At 36.8% G+C, this 18542-nt stretch overlaps 1 protein-coding gene across 1 annotated transcript in view; it reads right to left on the bottom strand.

Annotated features, from left to right (window-relative positions):
- CDH7 (cadherin 7) overlaps nucleotides 1-18542 on the bottom strand; it is a 142909-nt gene that overhangs the window by 51969 nt on the left and 72398 nt on the right. Inside the window, exon 7 of the mRNA XM_019625894.1 lies at nucleotides 2866-3119. Within this exon, the coding sequence (XP_019481439.1) occupies nucleotides 2866-3119 (254 nt within the window). The remainder of the gene's footprint in view (nucleotides 1-2865; nucleotides 3120-18542) is intronic.

Genomic DNA, 18542 nt, shown 5'->3' with positions numbered 1-18542 from the left:
CAGAGGACTGTGCTGCCTACCTATGCACTGGCGTTTGTGGACAGAGGGCTTCCATTTTGATAATTACCCACATTTTGATAATTGCCCAATGCAAATACACACTTTTGTCCATTACACAATTACGTCATATTTTCTATACATTGGAACATATGTGAATACAAAACAATCTTCAAAATAGACTGCCAATATAGTTACTTGTAAAACACATCTCCTTTCACTGATGTTATTGACTTTGAAATGAAAATGGCATAAAAACACAGTGAGTTATAATAATAGCAATGTAAAATGATACAACTTCCTAACAGTTAAGTCACGATTCATAGGGTAAAAGCATCAGTTTCCCTTTCTTATTTAATCTTTATAAAGCCAGGGCTAAAGCAGGGATCAGGGTTGCTTTTCCTTTTTACTGGGTGATATGGAAACGTAGCAGGCTAAGTGGCATTCCCTAGGTGACTCAGCACACAGCAGTGCTGGGAAGAGACCAGTCTTGTAGAGAAGGCACACATCTACTCAGCACACTACAGAATGAAACTGGTTTAATGGATATTATACATAGATAGGAAAGGAGAACTATGTGAGAGACAAATCCAGAAAAATACGAGCTATGAATGGCTTTGCTGACCTTATACAAAAAGGTATAAGGTAAATAAATGTTCCAAGAATACAAGCATTAAACGTAAGTCAAGAAATTAAAGTTACATAAAGCAAAAGAAAGAGTCACACACAAAATACCATTTTAGGTCACTCTGAACAAAGGTTGTCTCTCTCTATTTATGAGACTGAGGCATTAGAGAATGACACAAGTACTAACTTGAACTTTTAGGTCACTTTCATTAGTTTTAAGAAAGTGAAAACAGGTAGACATAGGGGGCTGGTCAGCTTTTTTCACTGATGAAGGTCGCAGGGGTCTTTGCCTCCAAAACAAACAGAGGTCACCCTCTGCCTCTCCTATTTCTGAGTTTTAGGGAGCATACCTGGAGCTCACTTCATCTCTAACTCACGTCAATACTCGCTTGGGCCTGTTCTTCTCCAAATTATTATATACCGCTTTTTTTTTATTCAAATAAAATACCCTAAAAAGTGAAATATTGACTCTGAAAAGCTTTAACAGATGAGGCACAAAGAAATGGGTAAAGGAAAAATAAGAAACGAGATAAAATTATCAATGCAATAAATCAAAATGTCCTTAAATCCTCTTCTTTAGTACCAAATTGTGATATTTATTAGTGTGTCTCTTTATTTCCACACCACCAACTTCAGGAAAGCATTCTCTCTTCCTCCCCATGAAATGAATGGACTGAAGCCAAAGTCAGACTATCCTGAGTAGCTGATCAATGTCTACAATTGTGCTGGGCTGATTATCTATGAGGGAAGGAGACTTACCTGGGTCACTAAGCGACGCGAGGCTAGAACATAACCCACACTCGAGTTTGCGTAAGTCGAGAAGACGTGGTGGATGGAGGTGAGCTTACCTCAGTGAAGGCTGGGCTATTACAGGGAGGAGGGTAAAGGCTTGTTCTCGCTGGTGGATGTATGACTCACAAATAGTCTAGTGCCCAGGTTATAGCTTAGAAATGGCTTATGATCACTGCATTTGAAATACAACCATCTATGGAGCCTGAATTTCTTAGATAGATAGGAAAATGGTGACTACAACTTCAGTTTCGAAATAACAATTATGTGTATTTTATACCCATTCTTTACTAGGCTACAATATTAATGTCAGACAAAGGAAAGGAAAGAATATATCTATATCTATATATATAATAGATATAAATATATAGATAGATATATAGATGATATATAGATGATTAGCTATAGATAGATATATATGAGCTTATAATTTTAGGGAGATAAAAATTATGAGCTTTTCTGAACTGAGAATCATTGTCTAAATTATAGATATTTTTTTCAAGACACACTGTAGTCAATGTCCAGACCTAGCTCAGAAGTTAGATCCAAACACTGAACATATCTGAATATAAAACATTGTTTTTTTTTATACTTCATAGAATTTGTAATCAAAATCCAGACTGTCACATTGAAAAGTCTTATGAACCCAAATTATGACCTGTAACACCATATAATAACTTCAAGTATATTCTATACATAATATTCACTTACAAGGACATAATTTATCATATGCACACACACAAACACATGCACACACAAAAACATACATGTAGACTTCAGACTGTAAATTATAGGTAAAAAGTGTGAAACGGAAATACTATGATATTTTGTAATGCTCTAGGGCTAAATTCTCTTAGTCTTAAAGAGACTGGTTGGTTATAACAATGTGTCTATTCTCTGTACAGGACTGCTCAAAAGACATTTTAGAATAATCCTTGTATCTAGATAAGGGATTATTTTATTTTTTTATAAGTGTAGCTAATAATAAACCAAATAAACATATCCTATCCAAATAAACCAATATGTAAAAAACAAACAAAAAAGATTTGTCTAAACATGAATCCCTAATTTCAATGATTTATACAATTAGTTTTCTAGCACATGAATAATCCTATAACTAGGACACGCGTCACATCATCTCTGAACACACTTTGCTATGAAAGAGCTCAGGGTAATTGGTTGACTAGGAGCGAAGCTATGTCTTGTGGATAATAACGGATGCCTCACAATACTGCTACATGGTAATGGCCTCGGAAAATCAGGACACACGTGTTGAATCAGTAAAATGTGAAGGTGGGCTGATCCTGTTTCGCTCTTGCCGCTACGGCTCAATACAGACACAAAAGTGGGTTGGATGTGCCCGGAACCCACAGCATCACAATGTGGGAACAGGAGATGGGAATACAGCACCCTGCTGTAGAATCGCAGACATGAGCAGGGAGCCGCTGTTACCTGACAGGGCTGTTGGAAGAATCCGGGTCGTGCGCTGCCACCGTACCAATGATGTTCCCAACCTGGGTGGCTTCTGACACCTCCATGGGGTACAGGGGTGCCGAAAACACGGGGGGCTCGTCCACATCTTCTACGATTATCTTCACAGTCGTCGTGTCGCTGAACGGCCCCAAGCTTAGAAAGCGAGGGTCCGTGTCTTTGTTTGCAGCCTCGATCCGTAGAGTGTAACTTGTTTTGGCTTCAAAATCCAGGTCCTGCAAGACAGTGATTAAGAAAATTAAATCACAAATGAAGTGGTTAGGGAAGCACGGCCTTTTCATTTCTGGAGTCAATAAGCCTAGAAGGGACTCTGCCACCAAATGAACCACCAGCCTTCAAAAGTAATAATACCGCCAGGCAGAGCCCTCGCCGCCTCCCTGGCTCGCAGACAAGGGGAACCGCCTTCGAGCAACTGACTCCCCTCTGCTGCCCTGCGCTGCCTGGGTGAAGCAGGTGTTTGGAATATTATTTGAAAGACAACGGATAAGATTTAAACCCTTTTCCAGTAGGGACATCAGTGTCCTCGTCTTCAAGCATGTCGTTTAGCTGCACTATCCACGGGGACACATTAAAAAGAGAAAGAGAAGAGCACCTTTCCACTGAATCAATTTCTCATTTAAAAGGTGATTTGCATTGATTTCGGGGGTTCTGTTACAATCTTGAGGTTTCCGGTGTCCCAAATGCGGCTGCAGTATCAGAGGGGGCACGATGACACTGCCATCTCACAACCCAGGGACTCCCCTCATGAAGCCCCCGCTGTGGCTCCGTCTGCTATTCCTCCTTCAGTCTACACGGACCTTGTCTTCAGTTAGATCAGGCGGTTGTCAGTTCTAGTCCAGAGTGTCTATTTGGTAACTTTCCAAGAGGAGTAACATGCTAACGCTGTCCTCAGAAATACTGACCCCAGTCAAAAAGTACGGTAGCTTAAAAAATGGAAGGGGAATTAAATCTGTGAAAAAATAAAAAAGTATCTATACACAACATGGTGAAGGTTTTGTAAGAATAACATGCTTCTCTTTCTGCAAAGGGTTCAGAGAGGCGCAGGTTTTTGTGATTTTCAGTCTCTATCTCACCACTAAAATGGTGCCCCACAATGGTCTTTACATTTAACGATGTAAAATAAAAATTTTAAAACGTAAAGAAAGCTACGGAAATGCTATCAGATACAAAGCATAATTTATGTAATTGTCAGTAATTCATAAAAAAGCACTAAGAAAAATGGACTAAAACGTAATGTTGAGAATTGTGACCCATGTCTATGAGCATGTGTGAGCACACCTGTAGTTATGGATATAGTCCACCTTGTCCCACCGAGATGTGATGCTGATTAAATAAAACAATGTAGTTATGCAAATACAAAACAGGATATATGTATACAAACTCTCTCTCTCTCTCTCCATGTATATATGCAACATATACAGACTAGAGTATACACACACTACTTATATAAAATATAGCACATACACACATATATATAAAATATAAAAATATACACTGTACATGTGATGTGTGTGTGCATATGTTTGCACATAAATATTACATAAAAGGATAACATGGCTCATGTCTGGCTAGTACCGTGGGGAAAATATATAAATCAATACTCAAAACCTGTCTGTATATCAGTCTCATATCAAGACCAGGACACACTTACTGAAATGCTTATTGGCTTAACGTGTCTCATCCTGCAGATTGTAAGATCCAGACTGTTCAGCTCATTGCTAGCATTCTCCATGCCTGTTGTGAATTTGGTACATGGAAGGGGCTCAATAAATTCTTCATTAATTAGAAAAAAGTAGAAAGCGGCTATCCAGGCCATGAGACATGCAAAACTGAACTTGACCTTTGTCCCAGAGAATCCTGATGGCCAAAGTGGAAGGTGGGGGAAAACAATCAAATGTGCTGTTTTTCTTGACCACAGAAAACATCATAGAATTACTATGAGAAAAGGCTTAATTCTTATCTGAGGTTTCCCATGAAAATGCTGGGGCATCTGGTAGACAGCACCCTAAACATCACCTTATTAACAAATTCAGTGCTTTGTATTTATTTATTTATTTATTTATTTATTTATTTATTTATTTATTTAAGTTTTTGGGGGTTTTGTTTTTAGTTGAGCCATCCTGCCACCTGTTGGCAGCTCAGCTCGGGCCAGGCATCGAACCACTGTTGCTCAGAGCTCAAACTCTTGAGCAAGAGCTCAAACTCTTGAGTGAGCTCTTAACCAACTGAGCCACTCAGCCGGCCCTTATTCAGCGCTTTTTTTATAAGACTGCCATTTTCATTTGCCTGTTACCTAAAAACACGTGTAGCCCAATGGTTCTCAACCAAAGGCGAGAGTCAGACCCACTCAGTGGGACTTCCTAACACATGCCTGGCCTCTTCCAAGATTTTGATTCAACAGATCCAGGTTAAGGCACAGCAGGTGTATTTTTTTTTTTTTTTTTTTTTTACGATTTTATTGGGGAATTGGGGACAGGGAACAGGCAAGTTGTGGTAGCAGGTGTATTTTTAAAAGGATCATCAGGAATGTGATGCAAACTGTCTTGTAAGAAACCTGACCTTGGCATTACAATTTTCTTGGAACTATACATATAAATCCAATATTTACTTAGGGTGCTGTTAATAAAACAAAGCATTCTTACTTACCTACATACATTTACTTAGAAGCTCTAAACATACAAATAGCTTGGGTATTAGCCTATTTGTGTGTTCTTGCATTACTTAGAAAACTGACAAATTATGAGAGAAGCCTTACTTTCATATATTACATGCCTGTGAATGATTGACTGTGTTTTTAAAAAAAATCCTGTTCACCATCTCCTTTGAAACAATTGAAAATGACCACAATTTTTAAGATAGACATTCAGGTTTACCCAAAAGGGATACAAAGTATTTCTGTATTCAAGTAAAAGTTTGTCTGGCTTATGAATAATTTAAAGTTTACTGAACAAATGAGTGCAATTATTTTATAGCAACCTGAATCTGGTTTTTTTTTTTTCTTTTAATGTGTCTAAAAGGCAACAACATGAGGTATAGACATCTGGATGCTACTAAGTCCTAAAGAAACAAAGTATCATGCATTATGATTGGCTGCCTAAAAGCTATTATGAAAATAGAGCAATAAAAGAATTCATATGAAAGGCTATGAATCAAAATTACAGACAAAAGGAAATGCTGCACAAAATGACATCCAGAACAAGTCAGAATAAGCCAGACAGCTAATTTGCAAAGTGGGGTGTGGGGTGATGGATAGGATTGTTCAACTAATTGAAGAAAAGACTTTCGCAATAAAATTTTAACTCCTGTTTCTCTTTCTTATTGATTTTTATATAAGAAAGACATTTCATAACTATTAGATTTAATGATCAGGGGTTATATTGGGGGGGAAAATGTTTAAATGACAATTGAAGAAAGATGAAGGAAAAAGAAAGGGAAGGACATATAGGGTAATGTCTAAACATATCCTAGTCAATATTTGAACCCACACATCACTGGAGACTATATATGTAATTGGAATTTTAACCAACACACTGCTTGTGCTGTCATCCACAATAGCAAGCGGGATGTAGAATCCATAAGAACGCGGTATCAGGTGTGAGTCACGTGGTGACCCCACAGAGCCTTCCTGGGACCTCTAGAAGCTGCTCTTTCATCTGTCAGGTGACGTCTATGTCAGACACTGAAAGAAAAGAGCAGCTCGTTTGGTATAGTCTTCTGAAAACTATAAAATAGGATTGTTTCAAGATTTTGCCATCAAGGGATGATAAAATTTAGGATTAAACAATACTGAACTCTGTAACTGCGGCAGGGGTTGGCAACCTTTTCCTGGAAGGATCGGACAGTAAATCATTAGGCTTTGCAAGCCACACGTTCTCTGTCACATGGAAATAAATCCCTGTGGCCATGTGTTAATAACATTTCATTTACAGGCACTGAAATTTGAATTCACCTGTCATACACACAACATTCTTCTTTCGATTATTTTCAATCATTTAAAAATGTAAAACCAACCTTAGCTCTTCAGCTGTACAAAAACAGGCAGGCTGCTGTTTGACAATCTCTGATCTAAAGAACCCAAAATAATAAGCTTATCTTCACCAACAGGATGCTCACCCTTTGTCCTCTCTCCCTTTTTACAATTAAAAATGAACTGTCCACTATAAACAGGACACTTTGTATCAACTGCTGCTCCGTTCTCATATAACTTTTCCTGCCATTTCTTACTGAACTCTTCCAAGACCAACCATTACCTTACGATTGTTCCCATAATCCCCTTACCTAACGAGTAATAGAACTTCTTTATATTGAGAGCTAACTACAAACGACGAGTTTACACCCATCTTTATCGTGTATTGCAAGGTTGGTATTACTAATTAATGCAAAAACTAAATGGCAAAGAGTGTCAGTGAGACTCCAAAATTACACCTTACTAGGGGCAGACATTCTACATGAACTCAAGGCCATGTCCGTCCACCACGCATGACCTTTCTGCTTTAACAAGCAGGGAGCATCAGGGCTTCATTCTGTACGGCATTATCACATTTCGGTGCCTACCTACCTCACCAACCTCATAGGGTTACCATAATTTAGTTATAAGTTTAAAAGACCCTAGAACAGTGACTGACGCAGTGGAATCACTGTAGCAATAGTCACTGTGTTACTATTACACTATTTCCTGCTAGATTATGAGCACCTCAACAGGAAAGCAAAGACTGTCTTTTTCTTCAGTTTCCCCCATGACACCTAGGCCTGTATCATTGGCAAAGTCAGTTTATAATAGTTGTCTCTTTAATTAAAAAAAAAAATAATAGCTGTCACAAATAGTAGGGTCTCAAGAGTTCCCCAACATTTGTTTAAGCTTTTTCAATAGTAAAAACTAAGTTAAACTATACTCTTGAATTCATTGAATAAAATCATTGCACTGCACTTTTTTTCTCCTTATTACCTGGCTTCTGGTCTGTAGCCACCTATGCTGACAGTAAGCTCAGTGACTTCTAGATCGTGCACTTTTGACCAACGCTGTTGTTGATGTTTCGGGAATTTATCCAAGTGAAATCCTTTAGGAAATTTTTCATTCTGTTCTAATCATGGCATGCTTCCATTAGGCGCGCACATGCGTGTGTGGGTACACACACATACATGTGTGCATGTCTACATATGTACGTCTTATGCTTAGTGTTCATTTTGCATGAAAGCATTAAGATTGTTCATCATCTTTAAAACATTTCTGTCACTGGAGACCCCACCTGTCTTTTGGATCACAGCACATTTGGTTGCTTTCAGTATCCTCCCATCTTCTTGATCAAATCAATACAAATCTTTTTTCCCAAGTAAATGGACTTAAATGAGCCCATACCAAAAAAAAAAAAAAGCCCTCAGTCATAACTTCCCCTTTATGATTATTTTACTGTACATAAATCTGCTACCCAGAACCTTAAAACTCCCCTACAACCTTTAAAAAGGTATCTTGGCAAGAATAACTTTGTACATTTAAATACAATAATGTTCTCTCCAGCTACTCCCAAGTACTTTCAAGAGTGAAACACACCTCTGTCCCACACAGCTGCAGTCCTGCCTTTATTTTCTCCCTTTCCTGGGTTGTGCCCAAGAAAGCCTAACGTTTCCCTCAGCTTGAGGAAAGTTAGACAGGCTGCTTCTGGACGCTAGGCCTGTGGCCTCGCTTTTCTTAGAGCAGTTATACTTTAGAAAACTGGTATTTGTAAATCTGGGTTCTTCGCCGGTGAGATGTGAATCTTTTAAAAAGCCTCTTGCCATTTCGTCGCCCAGAAAGGTCTTCCTCCAGGAACTGGGAGCCACCGCTTTGAAATGTCGTCATCCAGGTAGACAGCTGCTGTGACGGGATGGAGGAGCCCAGCTCCCAGGTGTCAAACTGCCTTCTGTCGGGAAGCCGCGTTTGCTTTTCTTTCCGGTAAAGGCAATTTGCAAACACAGATGCGCTATGATCCAGAGCCCCAAGCCAGCCGCCAGCTCTTAACAATTCTTTGCGTTCAGGCTGAATTCGGGTCTCCTGCCGCTTCTGCTATATCCTTGAACTCTCTCTTACCTGCTTAACTGTGTCCAATGTGCTTTTGCTTTGACAGTTGCAAGTGATTTCAGCAGCTATGTGAAGCTTGTATTTGTGTTGCAACTTTTGTGAATCACAAAACCTACATCGTGATTTAGTCAATAAGTTATTTGTTGTAGAGAAGATAAGAGAAAGGTAGGTTCCAAATGATATATATATACAGGAGTCCAGATGCCAACGTCCTCATAGAGGTTTATGGGCTAAGGCAGAGAAGAGCTCTTAAGGTCTTGTCAGCTCTGTGGGTACAGGGGGACCCCTAATAACTGCCTCACTGTGCTAAACTTTGAGATTTTTGACAGGAGCCAAAATGTATTAATCTAACATACCTCCATTAGTGACAACTGTCCTGGATATAATAGGGATTCACTGATTGATGAATGAAGAAAAAAACAAACCTAAGGACAAACAAACCATTTGAAAAATAGTGAAATAAGTGTAGGCAAATTTAAACAAACAAAAAAAGGTTACTGGGTATCTCCAGGTGCATTTTATATTTCTTAGGGAGTCATTATTTTAGCTTCAAAATTTATACAGTAATACCTTGGATTGCGAGTAACATGGTTTGCGACTGTTCCACAAGACAAGCATACATTTCTAACACATTTTAACTTGGTAAACGAGCGATGTCTTGTAATATGAGTAGTTTGTTTCCAGAACGAATTATGCTCACAAACCAAGGAATTACTGTATTTTAAAACAGCTGCTTATCAGGTACTTGATATAAATATTCACATTTTTCCAACAGCCTATTACCACTACATGGAAAGTATCTGGTGCTCTACAGGTAAATTGGGACCCTGACAAAGTATTATGAATAATTACAAGAATGTTTAAGCCTAAAACATTAAATTATGTCAAGATATTAGGAGTAAAATAAGGATATAAATATCAGGAATTATTTCCATTATCTAGCTATATAAGTGTCCTCTGACTACAATGAGTACTTAAATTAACATTTTAATCTAGATATAATGAGTCCTGACATCAAAAAGAGGCATTTCAAGCAGGTATATTTCCTTTTTGTAACAATTTTTAAAAAATATTTAAGGGCAGCAACTAAATGCATATATATTTCAGGTTGTTAGTTGAACTTATTAGCACCATAAACTGCTAAATGTATCTCCCAATAACAATATGCATATATATATATAGTCCTTATCATGATCAGGTTATTGTTCTAAGAGTTTTATAATATTAACTTCTTAATTGCTCATGCTCATTGATTCTCCAACAACCTATAAGAAAATATATACTGTAGCTTTTAACAGATCTTTTTGATAAATTTGGAAACTTACTCAAGGAGAAGCTGAGTTTCTTGCCACAATCACATAGATAGTGTAACTTAGTCCGACAAACTAAGAAAAAAATCAGAATGAACTGGAAGTAGGAATCAGATAATCTACAACCCAAAAGAGCAGTAGACATTAAACCCAGCATGATGCTGGAGGAAGAAAGTGGAGTAAAACCTGTAAAACTGATGTGGAAACCAAGCCGTCCATATTGGAGTGATGAGATTCACGAGCGAGCGAGAAAGTGGGAGCTGCTATCACCAAAACACCTACTGCCATCATCTATTATTTTAGCCTGAGCACAGGATGTCTAGATGAGCCTACACAGATTCTTACCCATACCTCGTTAATGAACGTCTTGCTATCTTTTATTCATGACCTCCTAGACATATTTATCCGGATATCACAGGTACCTCAGATGTCCCATATTCCAAACCATATTAATTATCTCCACAGCCCCATGCTGAAGGAACAACACAATTATTCATCAAATTACTCATACTAGAAACATTAGATTTGTCCTTAAATTCCCTCTCCAACTTCCCTTATATATTCAATAACTCTCTTATCTATTTATAAAATATCTCTTACTTGGAATGCTACTCATTGAAACTAAGAAAACAACACACCATGGAAAAAGACAGAAGGAAGGACATTTTTACAACATTATGTGTGACTTGTACTGAGCAAAAAAATAAAATTCACGATGCACTCACAGGAAAATTTTGTTGACATACACATGTTCTGAGAACAATGCCCTGATAATTGTTGAAATAAAAAAACACAGAAAACATTCCTACACAAACAGGGTTAGTCTCTTTGACCTTATCTGTCATGTGTTGACATTTGCATGGCTATTAACTTTCTTCAGAGTGTTGATTTCTTATTTTCTTTTTAAGACTCTAAATTCATCTCTCATCTTGACTAGTCAAACACAGGTAAGTTTATACCGTAATAAGCAGATGACAGTCTATATACACACACACATGTGCAAAATGATTAAAATGATGTTAGGATCTACTTATATATTACCCAGTAACAATGGGTTGAAGAAATTGGAAAATATGATCTGAAATTCACAAGTTCACCAAAGTACAGTTACTGTATTAATCTTATCACTTCCAGCCTTTAAGACTAAAATAATCCAAAACGTATGCCTGTTCACGGTCATATGAGAGAAGTACCTTTGCTCTGTTTTGAGAAATGTGTACCCACAGCAGCCAGATTCCTTGAATAACACCTTTAAATGAAAAGGAGAAAACCACACTGGAGATGTTTGGGTTTTCCTCCACCATATACATGTCGGTAGCATTTTTGTGAAATGCCGAAATACATACTTGACTCTGGGAATTAGCCCCGCGTGACTGCAAGTCATGGGCAAAAGATGCATTTCAATAACAAGATAGTAAATGCCAGAGCTTAGGAGTCTGTGCCGCTGAGCTGAAGGCTGACAGGACACTGCGTTTTCTCCTCTTTCTCCTCTACAGTGAATGGGGGTCGGCTGTGTTATCAATCCCTCCACAACAAGGCTCTATTATTTGATGGTTTGACTGCATTAAACCTTTTTTTAGGGTATGGGTATGAGGAAATGATGAAGATAGTACAGCAGAATTGGCCTGATGAAGCTTCAATGTGTTATTTGATAGGATAAAAACGTGAGCCACCAGTCAAGCCATCCGCGAACGGGCAGACACTGGAAATATACTTATGCTTCACAGGAAATGCCTTTTGAAAATGCTCATTTTTTTTTTTTTACTGTGTTGTAACTCTATAGTATTTTAGAGAAGAAAAATTCCACACTTAATGCCCACTGAGGTCTTATATTGAAAACAGAGGTGCTTTGGAGGGAGGATTGCTACATCCTAAAGGAAAAATAAAAGACTCAAGTTCCTAAAGTGAAAATTATGACACAGAAATGTAAAAAGAGAGCACTCTATGTGGAAAGAAATAGCTTTCACTCAAATGGGATAATATTTATGTTTATACTTGGTGAACTTTAAAGCTCTGTGTGACTGGTTATAAAGGTTATCATCAAATCATTCAGAAATGGCCATGAAATAGCTTTCACATTGCTTTAACTGTTTAAAATAAAACTTTTGTCATCATTTAAAATTTTTTTAAAATATACAATCTTGTTTCTTAAGAAATGGAAAGGGTAATTAAATTATAAAAAAAAATAAAACTGTGCCAACACTTACACTCATCTTTAGCCTTGTGGAGCCTTCATTTGGTCATATAAACAAACATTTGCTACATGAAACATTGGAACATTTATAATATGACTAACGGTGATCTTTCAGAATTCTGTACTTATTTTTCTTTTTCTAACATATATTTTTAAAAGATGGTTTTTATGTTCTTCGCTCTCTGTTCCTAAGTTCACCCCATGCCAAGTACGGCGTATGTTGAATGCTTCAAAATATCATAATTTTCTCAAACTGGAATAAATCTCATTATAACCATGACGGTGCATTAAAAAAAAAAAAAAAAAAAAAAAGCAATGGGCTCAAGTTTTATTAGGCTGTAGAGAAAAAATAAGTTCAGATGATAATCAAGCATGGTTCACAGGTACAAAATAACCTAATTCCAAAAGAAATCACTTTCTCCAAATGGACATCGGAACTCTAGTATCCAAATGTGAAGCACTATTTAGAGACGCTCAGAATCATCAGAACAAATACATTTACGTCTTCAACAAAAATCTTGTGAACATCCTCGCAGTCCCTGGTTGTAAATGCTTTCCTATAGTGAAGAGAGACTGCTAAACCTATCAACAAATGGTTCATTTTTTGTGGCCTGCCCATAGCATCCTATTGTTTATCACAGTGAAAATTTAAAAATATTCTGAGAACAATGAAAGAAGGCCTCATCCGTCTTCTTTTGGATTTTCTAGGTTTTAGTTAGAATGCCTTTGTGACCCGGATTCAGAAATCCATTCTAACTTTCACGGATGATTCCACTACTCAGTGGTATAGGATGGACACTGGATGTATGGGGCTCACATATGTTATTACAGACTCCACGTGCTGTGAGGGGGTCTATGAAAATGCTTTACCGGGGATGCAATGTGGACTCCAGTTTCACTGACATCTTGATAAGTAGAACTGAAACTCAAAATCCTGTCCTTCAGGGCCACAAGTAGTTGTTAGTTCTGACGGGGAATCAGAAAATCTTAGGGGCAGACTTCCTTCGATCCGGAAAACCACTCCAAGGAGACATTAGTTTAAAGAAAAGGTAAGCAAAGACACTTCTGAAACGGAGACTAGGGATACTGTTGGTTTCATGGAAAAGCACTTGGGCTTGGGGTGGGATTTTAGGGATGTGCACAAGAGGGATGGGTATTTCATACTCATCTCCTAGTAGGCTGAAACCCTATGGCTGGCCTGAAGGTCAGAAGCTCATGCTGTTGTTCTCATGAGCGATCGTAAAGCTACTGAGTTTCAACTTACTTTTGTAGTTGAAAGCTCTCATTAATTCTAATAATTCTTCAATGAATTCTTTGAGAATTTTTAAGTTATATAGCCTTATTAGCAATTATTTTACTGCTTTCTTTCCATCTGCTGTGTCATCACTCTCTTTTATTCCCTTGGTATGAGGTAGACGATTTTCAAACTAGTTCAAATGATAAAAATAAAATGATCTTCAGTTTTGAACAGCAATTTAAAAGGATGGATTTAAGAACTGAGAATAGAAGCAGGTTGTGAGCGCAGGAGCTTATTAAAATAATAGTTTTGGAGTGGAGCAATGAGAGCCAACCTCAGGATGCTACTGAGGAGAACAGAACAACAATAAAACATACAGCCAGGAGCTGTTATGGCTCACAAGGGACAAGAAAAGAAACTAAAAAGCCTGGAGGCTTCACACTTAACAGCAATGATAATAATAAAAGGTGCTCTATTTGACTATGGCCAGGAAAGTAGCATTTTAAATACATATTGATACTCATTATCACACAGCCCTTTGAAAAGAAGGGAAACGCTTGAAATGAATTAGAATTATCACAGATAACTCCAATAATAAGGGTCATGGGAAAGTAGAAAATACTGTAATTTTCTATTCCACAGTATACATTTTATTGTAGCTGTGCCCAAAATACTGTCTCATAATTACTATTTGTAGTCCATTCTTATTTGCAAATCATTGAATACATACGCTCCTATTCGCTAACAGGGAGTGGCCTTGTAAAGGAGGCAGAAAGGCGTGGAGAAGCCCTGCCACTTACTTCACCTCATCTGGCGCCAACATCCCTTCCATGTGACGCTCCAGTAAAACTGTCCTAGTTCCCATTCTCTGAACTCAACGTGCTTGTCTCATGTGCAGACTCTTCGCACAGGGAGTTACCTCTGTGAGAAAGTCTCCCTTCCCCTATCTAGGGAAAGCATGATGGGTCCATTCTTCAACCCCTTCCTCAGGCCATGTTCAAATCTTTGAGAGACTTGGTGGGGCTGAGCTTTCCAGGACACTTCAACAGAGCCTCGGGTATTTGCCCAAATCCTCGTGGCCATAGCTAAGTCTGTGAAAAATCCATGGGGTCTGTAGAACTGAGACAACCCCTTATTATACTTAATTAGATCAGCTCCTATCATTGAAACACACACACACACACACACACTCTCTCTCTCTCTCTCTCTCTCTCTCTCTCTCTCTCTCTCTCTCTTCCTTCCTTGAACAAGAAAAACAATTTATATAATTTTACTCCCCCTGTTTACTTATTTGGTTTAAATAAGGACGAACAGGAGCAACTTTTCAGACTTGAAAGATGAGCGACAGTACCTGGGCATGGGGGCGGAGCACAGGGGACTCCCACAGGAAGACAGGATGTCTGAGGAGCTAGAAGGAAAAGCCATCTTGCTTCCAGGCATGAAAAATGGCTCAGTGTCCATTCTAGATCTCTGGATGGAGCTGAGGAAGGGTGGGATATGTAGGAGGCGAACACCAGTTTAAATTGTTCTAGGGGTCCAATAGTTCCCTGATGTCCATGTGAGAAGCTGGTATATGAGGCTCATTTAAGGTTTATAAAGAGAACAAGCCCTGGGTTAACACAAGACCTGAGCACACTGCCAGATATAGTAGCTGCACATAAAATGTGAGTTCCATTTTGAATAAATTAATGAAATAATTCTTGACAATGAGAAAATTGTGGTTTAATAGTTTTTCATGTAAAAAAAAATTAGATGAATCTATAATGCCATACATTTTTCAAGTGAAAAAAATTCAGTAATCAGTAAGCTTGAAATTCAGAGAAAAGTAAATATATAATTTCCACTATTTTTAATCAACTCTTACAGAAACCACTTATTTTTTATTTCAATATCACTAAGAATTCTGAGTTGGATTAGTTAGGCACGGGAATGTCTTAGGAGACTGTGAAAAATTATAATTTTTCAAAATGAGTTTGGGGTGGAAATAAAAATTAGGCAGATGTATAACCAGGTAATTACCCCAATATCTATTATTTACTCAAAATTGTGTGGAGACGGAGGGTAAGAAGAAAGTGTGAAGCAACACATGCTAACACTAAAGAATTTTAGCATGAAGAAAACTGTGAAATTTTATTTCCATTTATTTCTATGTAGCTATTCTCTGTATATTATAAACACCATAGGTTTGTTTAAACTTGACCTTTTTCAATTAGCAGAGTTTCAGATAACCTGTCCTAATACTTATGCATTATATTATAATCAGTTACTAATCATTAAACTTCGCAGAACTATATTGCTTTGGCTCATGTTTATCTGTTACTGTAGAGTATTTTATTTTGCTTTCTAAATCTATTGGTTCTGCCCCAATATGGCAGATATACCTCGACATGAAGATAAAACTTAAACATCAGATCCATCTTCCACACTGGCAACGTTAGAGTAAATGTAAGTAGCCATGTTAAAAGTAATAAACCATTGCTCATTTCTTAGTCTAAATTATTGTTTGTATACACGGCATGTTTTACCAAACTCAACATGATACATAAAATCGAGTTAGCACTGAATACCTGGCTTTCAAGGAATTTCTTTAGAAGCCCTGCACTTAACTGAAATGTGATTTTCTGACCCTTGATAGTTGGATGAGCAACTGGATTCTACACTTTACAGAAGTTCAGAATGAACATATTTTGCTCATTAATTCTTCAATTTCTTACTGGATATTTATGCCACACCAGTAAAACTGTGAAACCCCCCACCATCAGTGTTTCTCGAGGTGCTCCTATGCCCTGAGTGTGCTTAATATTCCAAAACAATCACTGACATTATGTGAGAAAACAGGTAAAAGAGGGGAAACAACAAAAATTAAACAGTATTCTATATGAGAAGTGACTGGAGAAAATAAAATTCATTTTTAGTTGCCACAAATGTAAACTGAAAATAACACAATTTTGGTCTGATATTTGGTACAAGAAATTATTAAAATACATTGCTAACTTCTCATATAATACTAATTGATAAATATTTACCAGATATTAAGTATTTATTAGGTGCAAAACATCACTCAGGTTGCTGTGCAGGGGTACAAATCTCTAGTATCAAAAATTTTAAATCCATTAATCTCAATGTTTAAAGGATTCAGAATGTTTTTGTTTGTTTTTTTAAATCTTAATTCACTAGACGGGAGTGATTTCTTTTTTTAAATACCTGAATACAATACACTAAATCCGAACCCACTGACTGACATCTCTGTGACTTATTTCTGCATTTATGTTTTTTTTTTTTGTTTTTTTTTTTAGCTGAGCCATCCTGCTACCTGTTGGCAGCTCAGCGGCTGCTCAGCTCGGGCTGGACTCGAACCGCTGTTGCTCAGAGCTCAAACTCTTGAGCGAGTTCTTAACCAACTGAGCCACTCGGCCGGACCTATTTCTGCATTTAGACAAGAGTTTTCATCCACAACAATATTCAAAGTAAATTATAAAGTGCTGCTAATGAGATTTTTTTTGGTATGACCTTTTAATAATATTTTCATGCATCTAATAACACCGTAATTATACAAATAACTAATGGATATTATATATTTAAAAATAGTAAAGATCCAGAACAATTACTGTTAACATTTTCACATTATTTTTCATGCAATGAAAAATTTGATATAAATGCAACTTATTTTTTATAAAATTTTACTCTACATAAATATACAATTTTCATCAATTTAAAATAGGGTTTATAAAATTTTGGATACTGTTTTTTTACATAATATTTTTATAACCCTTTCCCAAATTATGTGTAGTTAATATGCTAAGGAAATGTCACATCATTTTAATGATACACAAATTCCATAATATGGCAACATCACCAATCATTTAACCTTTTCCTCTTTTGTTGAACATTTTATAATGTTTCCATATTTTTGCTGCACTAATAATATCTTTGAGATGTTGAGAAAAATCAAGGTCAAGCCCTTATTTTACTCAAAATAAAGTCTAACAGATATGGATCGTTACCTATAACAGCAATAACATTTATGTTATATTTATATTATTGCAAATTATGATTAATTTTCACTTCATAGTTTTTTCATGAGTTTTATGCTTTGATATTAAATGCATTTTTAGCCAGTTTTTTTTATAGATTTCTTTTTAACAAATTATTCTCTAAAATAACTAGATATAATCTTAAGGAATCAAGGATATTATTTTTCTAATACTGAAACAAATATCTTATAATACACACACACGTATGTGTTTCATTATTTATGGTATCTCATTATATGAAATAGATGTAGGTGCTCATTAACAATTTCCATATATATTTAAAAATTCCTGCATATAAACAGATTGATTTCAGACAAACCTTTGAAAAATCTGAGTAGCAGTATACCTTATCGTGTTCCTTCTATTTTAGACAACAAAACAAAATATTATATTAACAGTTGTCCAATCGTAGTTACTATAACTTTTTTACTCAGATTGTCACCAACTGAGCTTAAACAGCAGCTGTCCACTGGAAATAACTGCAGAAATGTTTTGCCCATTGGCCTGATATCAAACATATGTTTTCCTATAACTAAAAGAGAACTTTTTATTGATGTATGTTAATTATTGAGAGTTAATTACAGAGTTATACACCTGGACTGTCAAAGACTGGCAGAAAATCCCAGCATTTTGGGGGTGGGGATTTTCATAAATATCTTAATTTTTTGTGTTTTGAAAATTTGAAATCACTATATTCTGTAATAATTCCTTTTGCTACTTTTTAAAATTTAACATTTGTCAAGAGCATGTCTATACAGAGGAGAGGGAATAAACGCCTCATTTCCCGCCACATCTGATCAGCATTGGG

Source organism: Hipposideros armiger, unplaced genomic scaffold, assembly GCF_001890085.2.
Source record: "Hipposideros armiger isolate ML-2016 unplaced genomic scaffold, ASM189008v1 scaffold_642, whole genome shotgun sequence".
In the NCBI taxonomy this organism is placed as follows: domain Eukaryota; kingdom Metazoa; phylum Chordata; class Mammalia; order Chiroptera; family Hipposideridae; genus Hipposideros; species Hipposideros armiger.
Note: the sequence above shows the minus strand (reverse complement) of the source record. Positions and strands in the feature narration are given on the sequence as shown.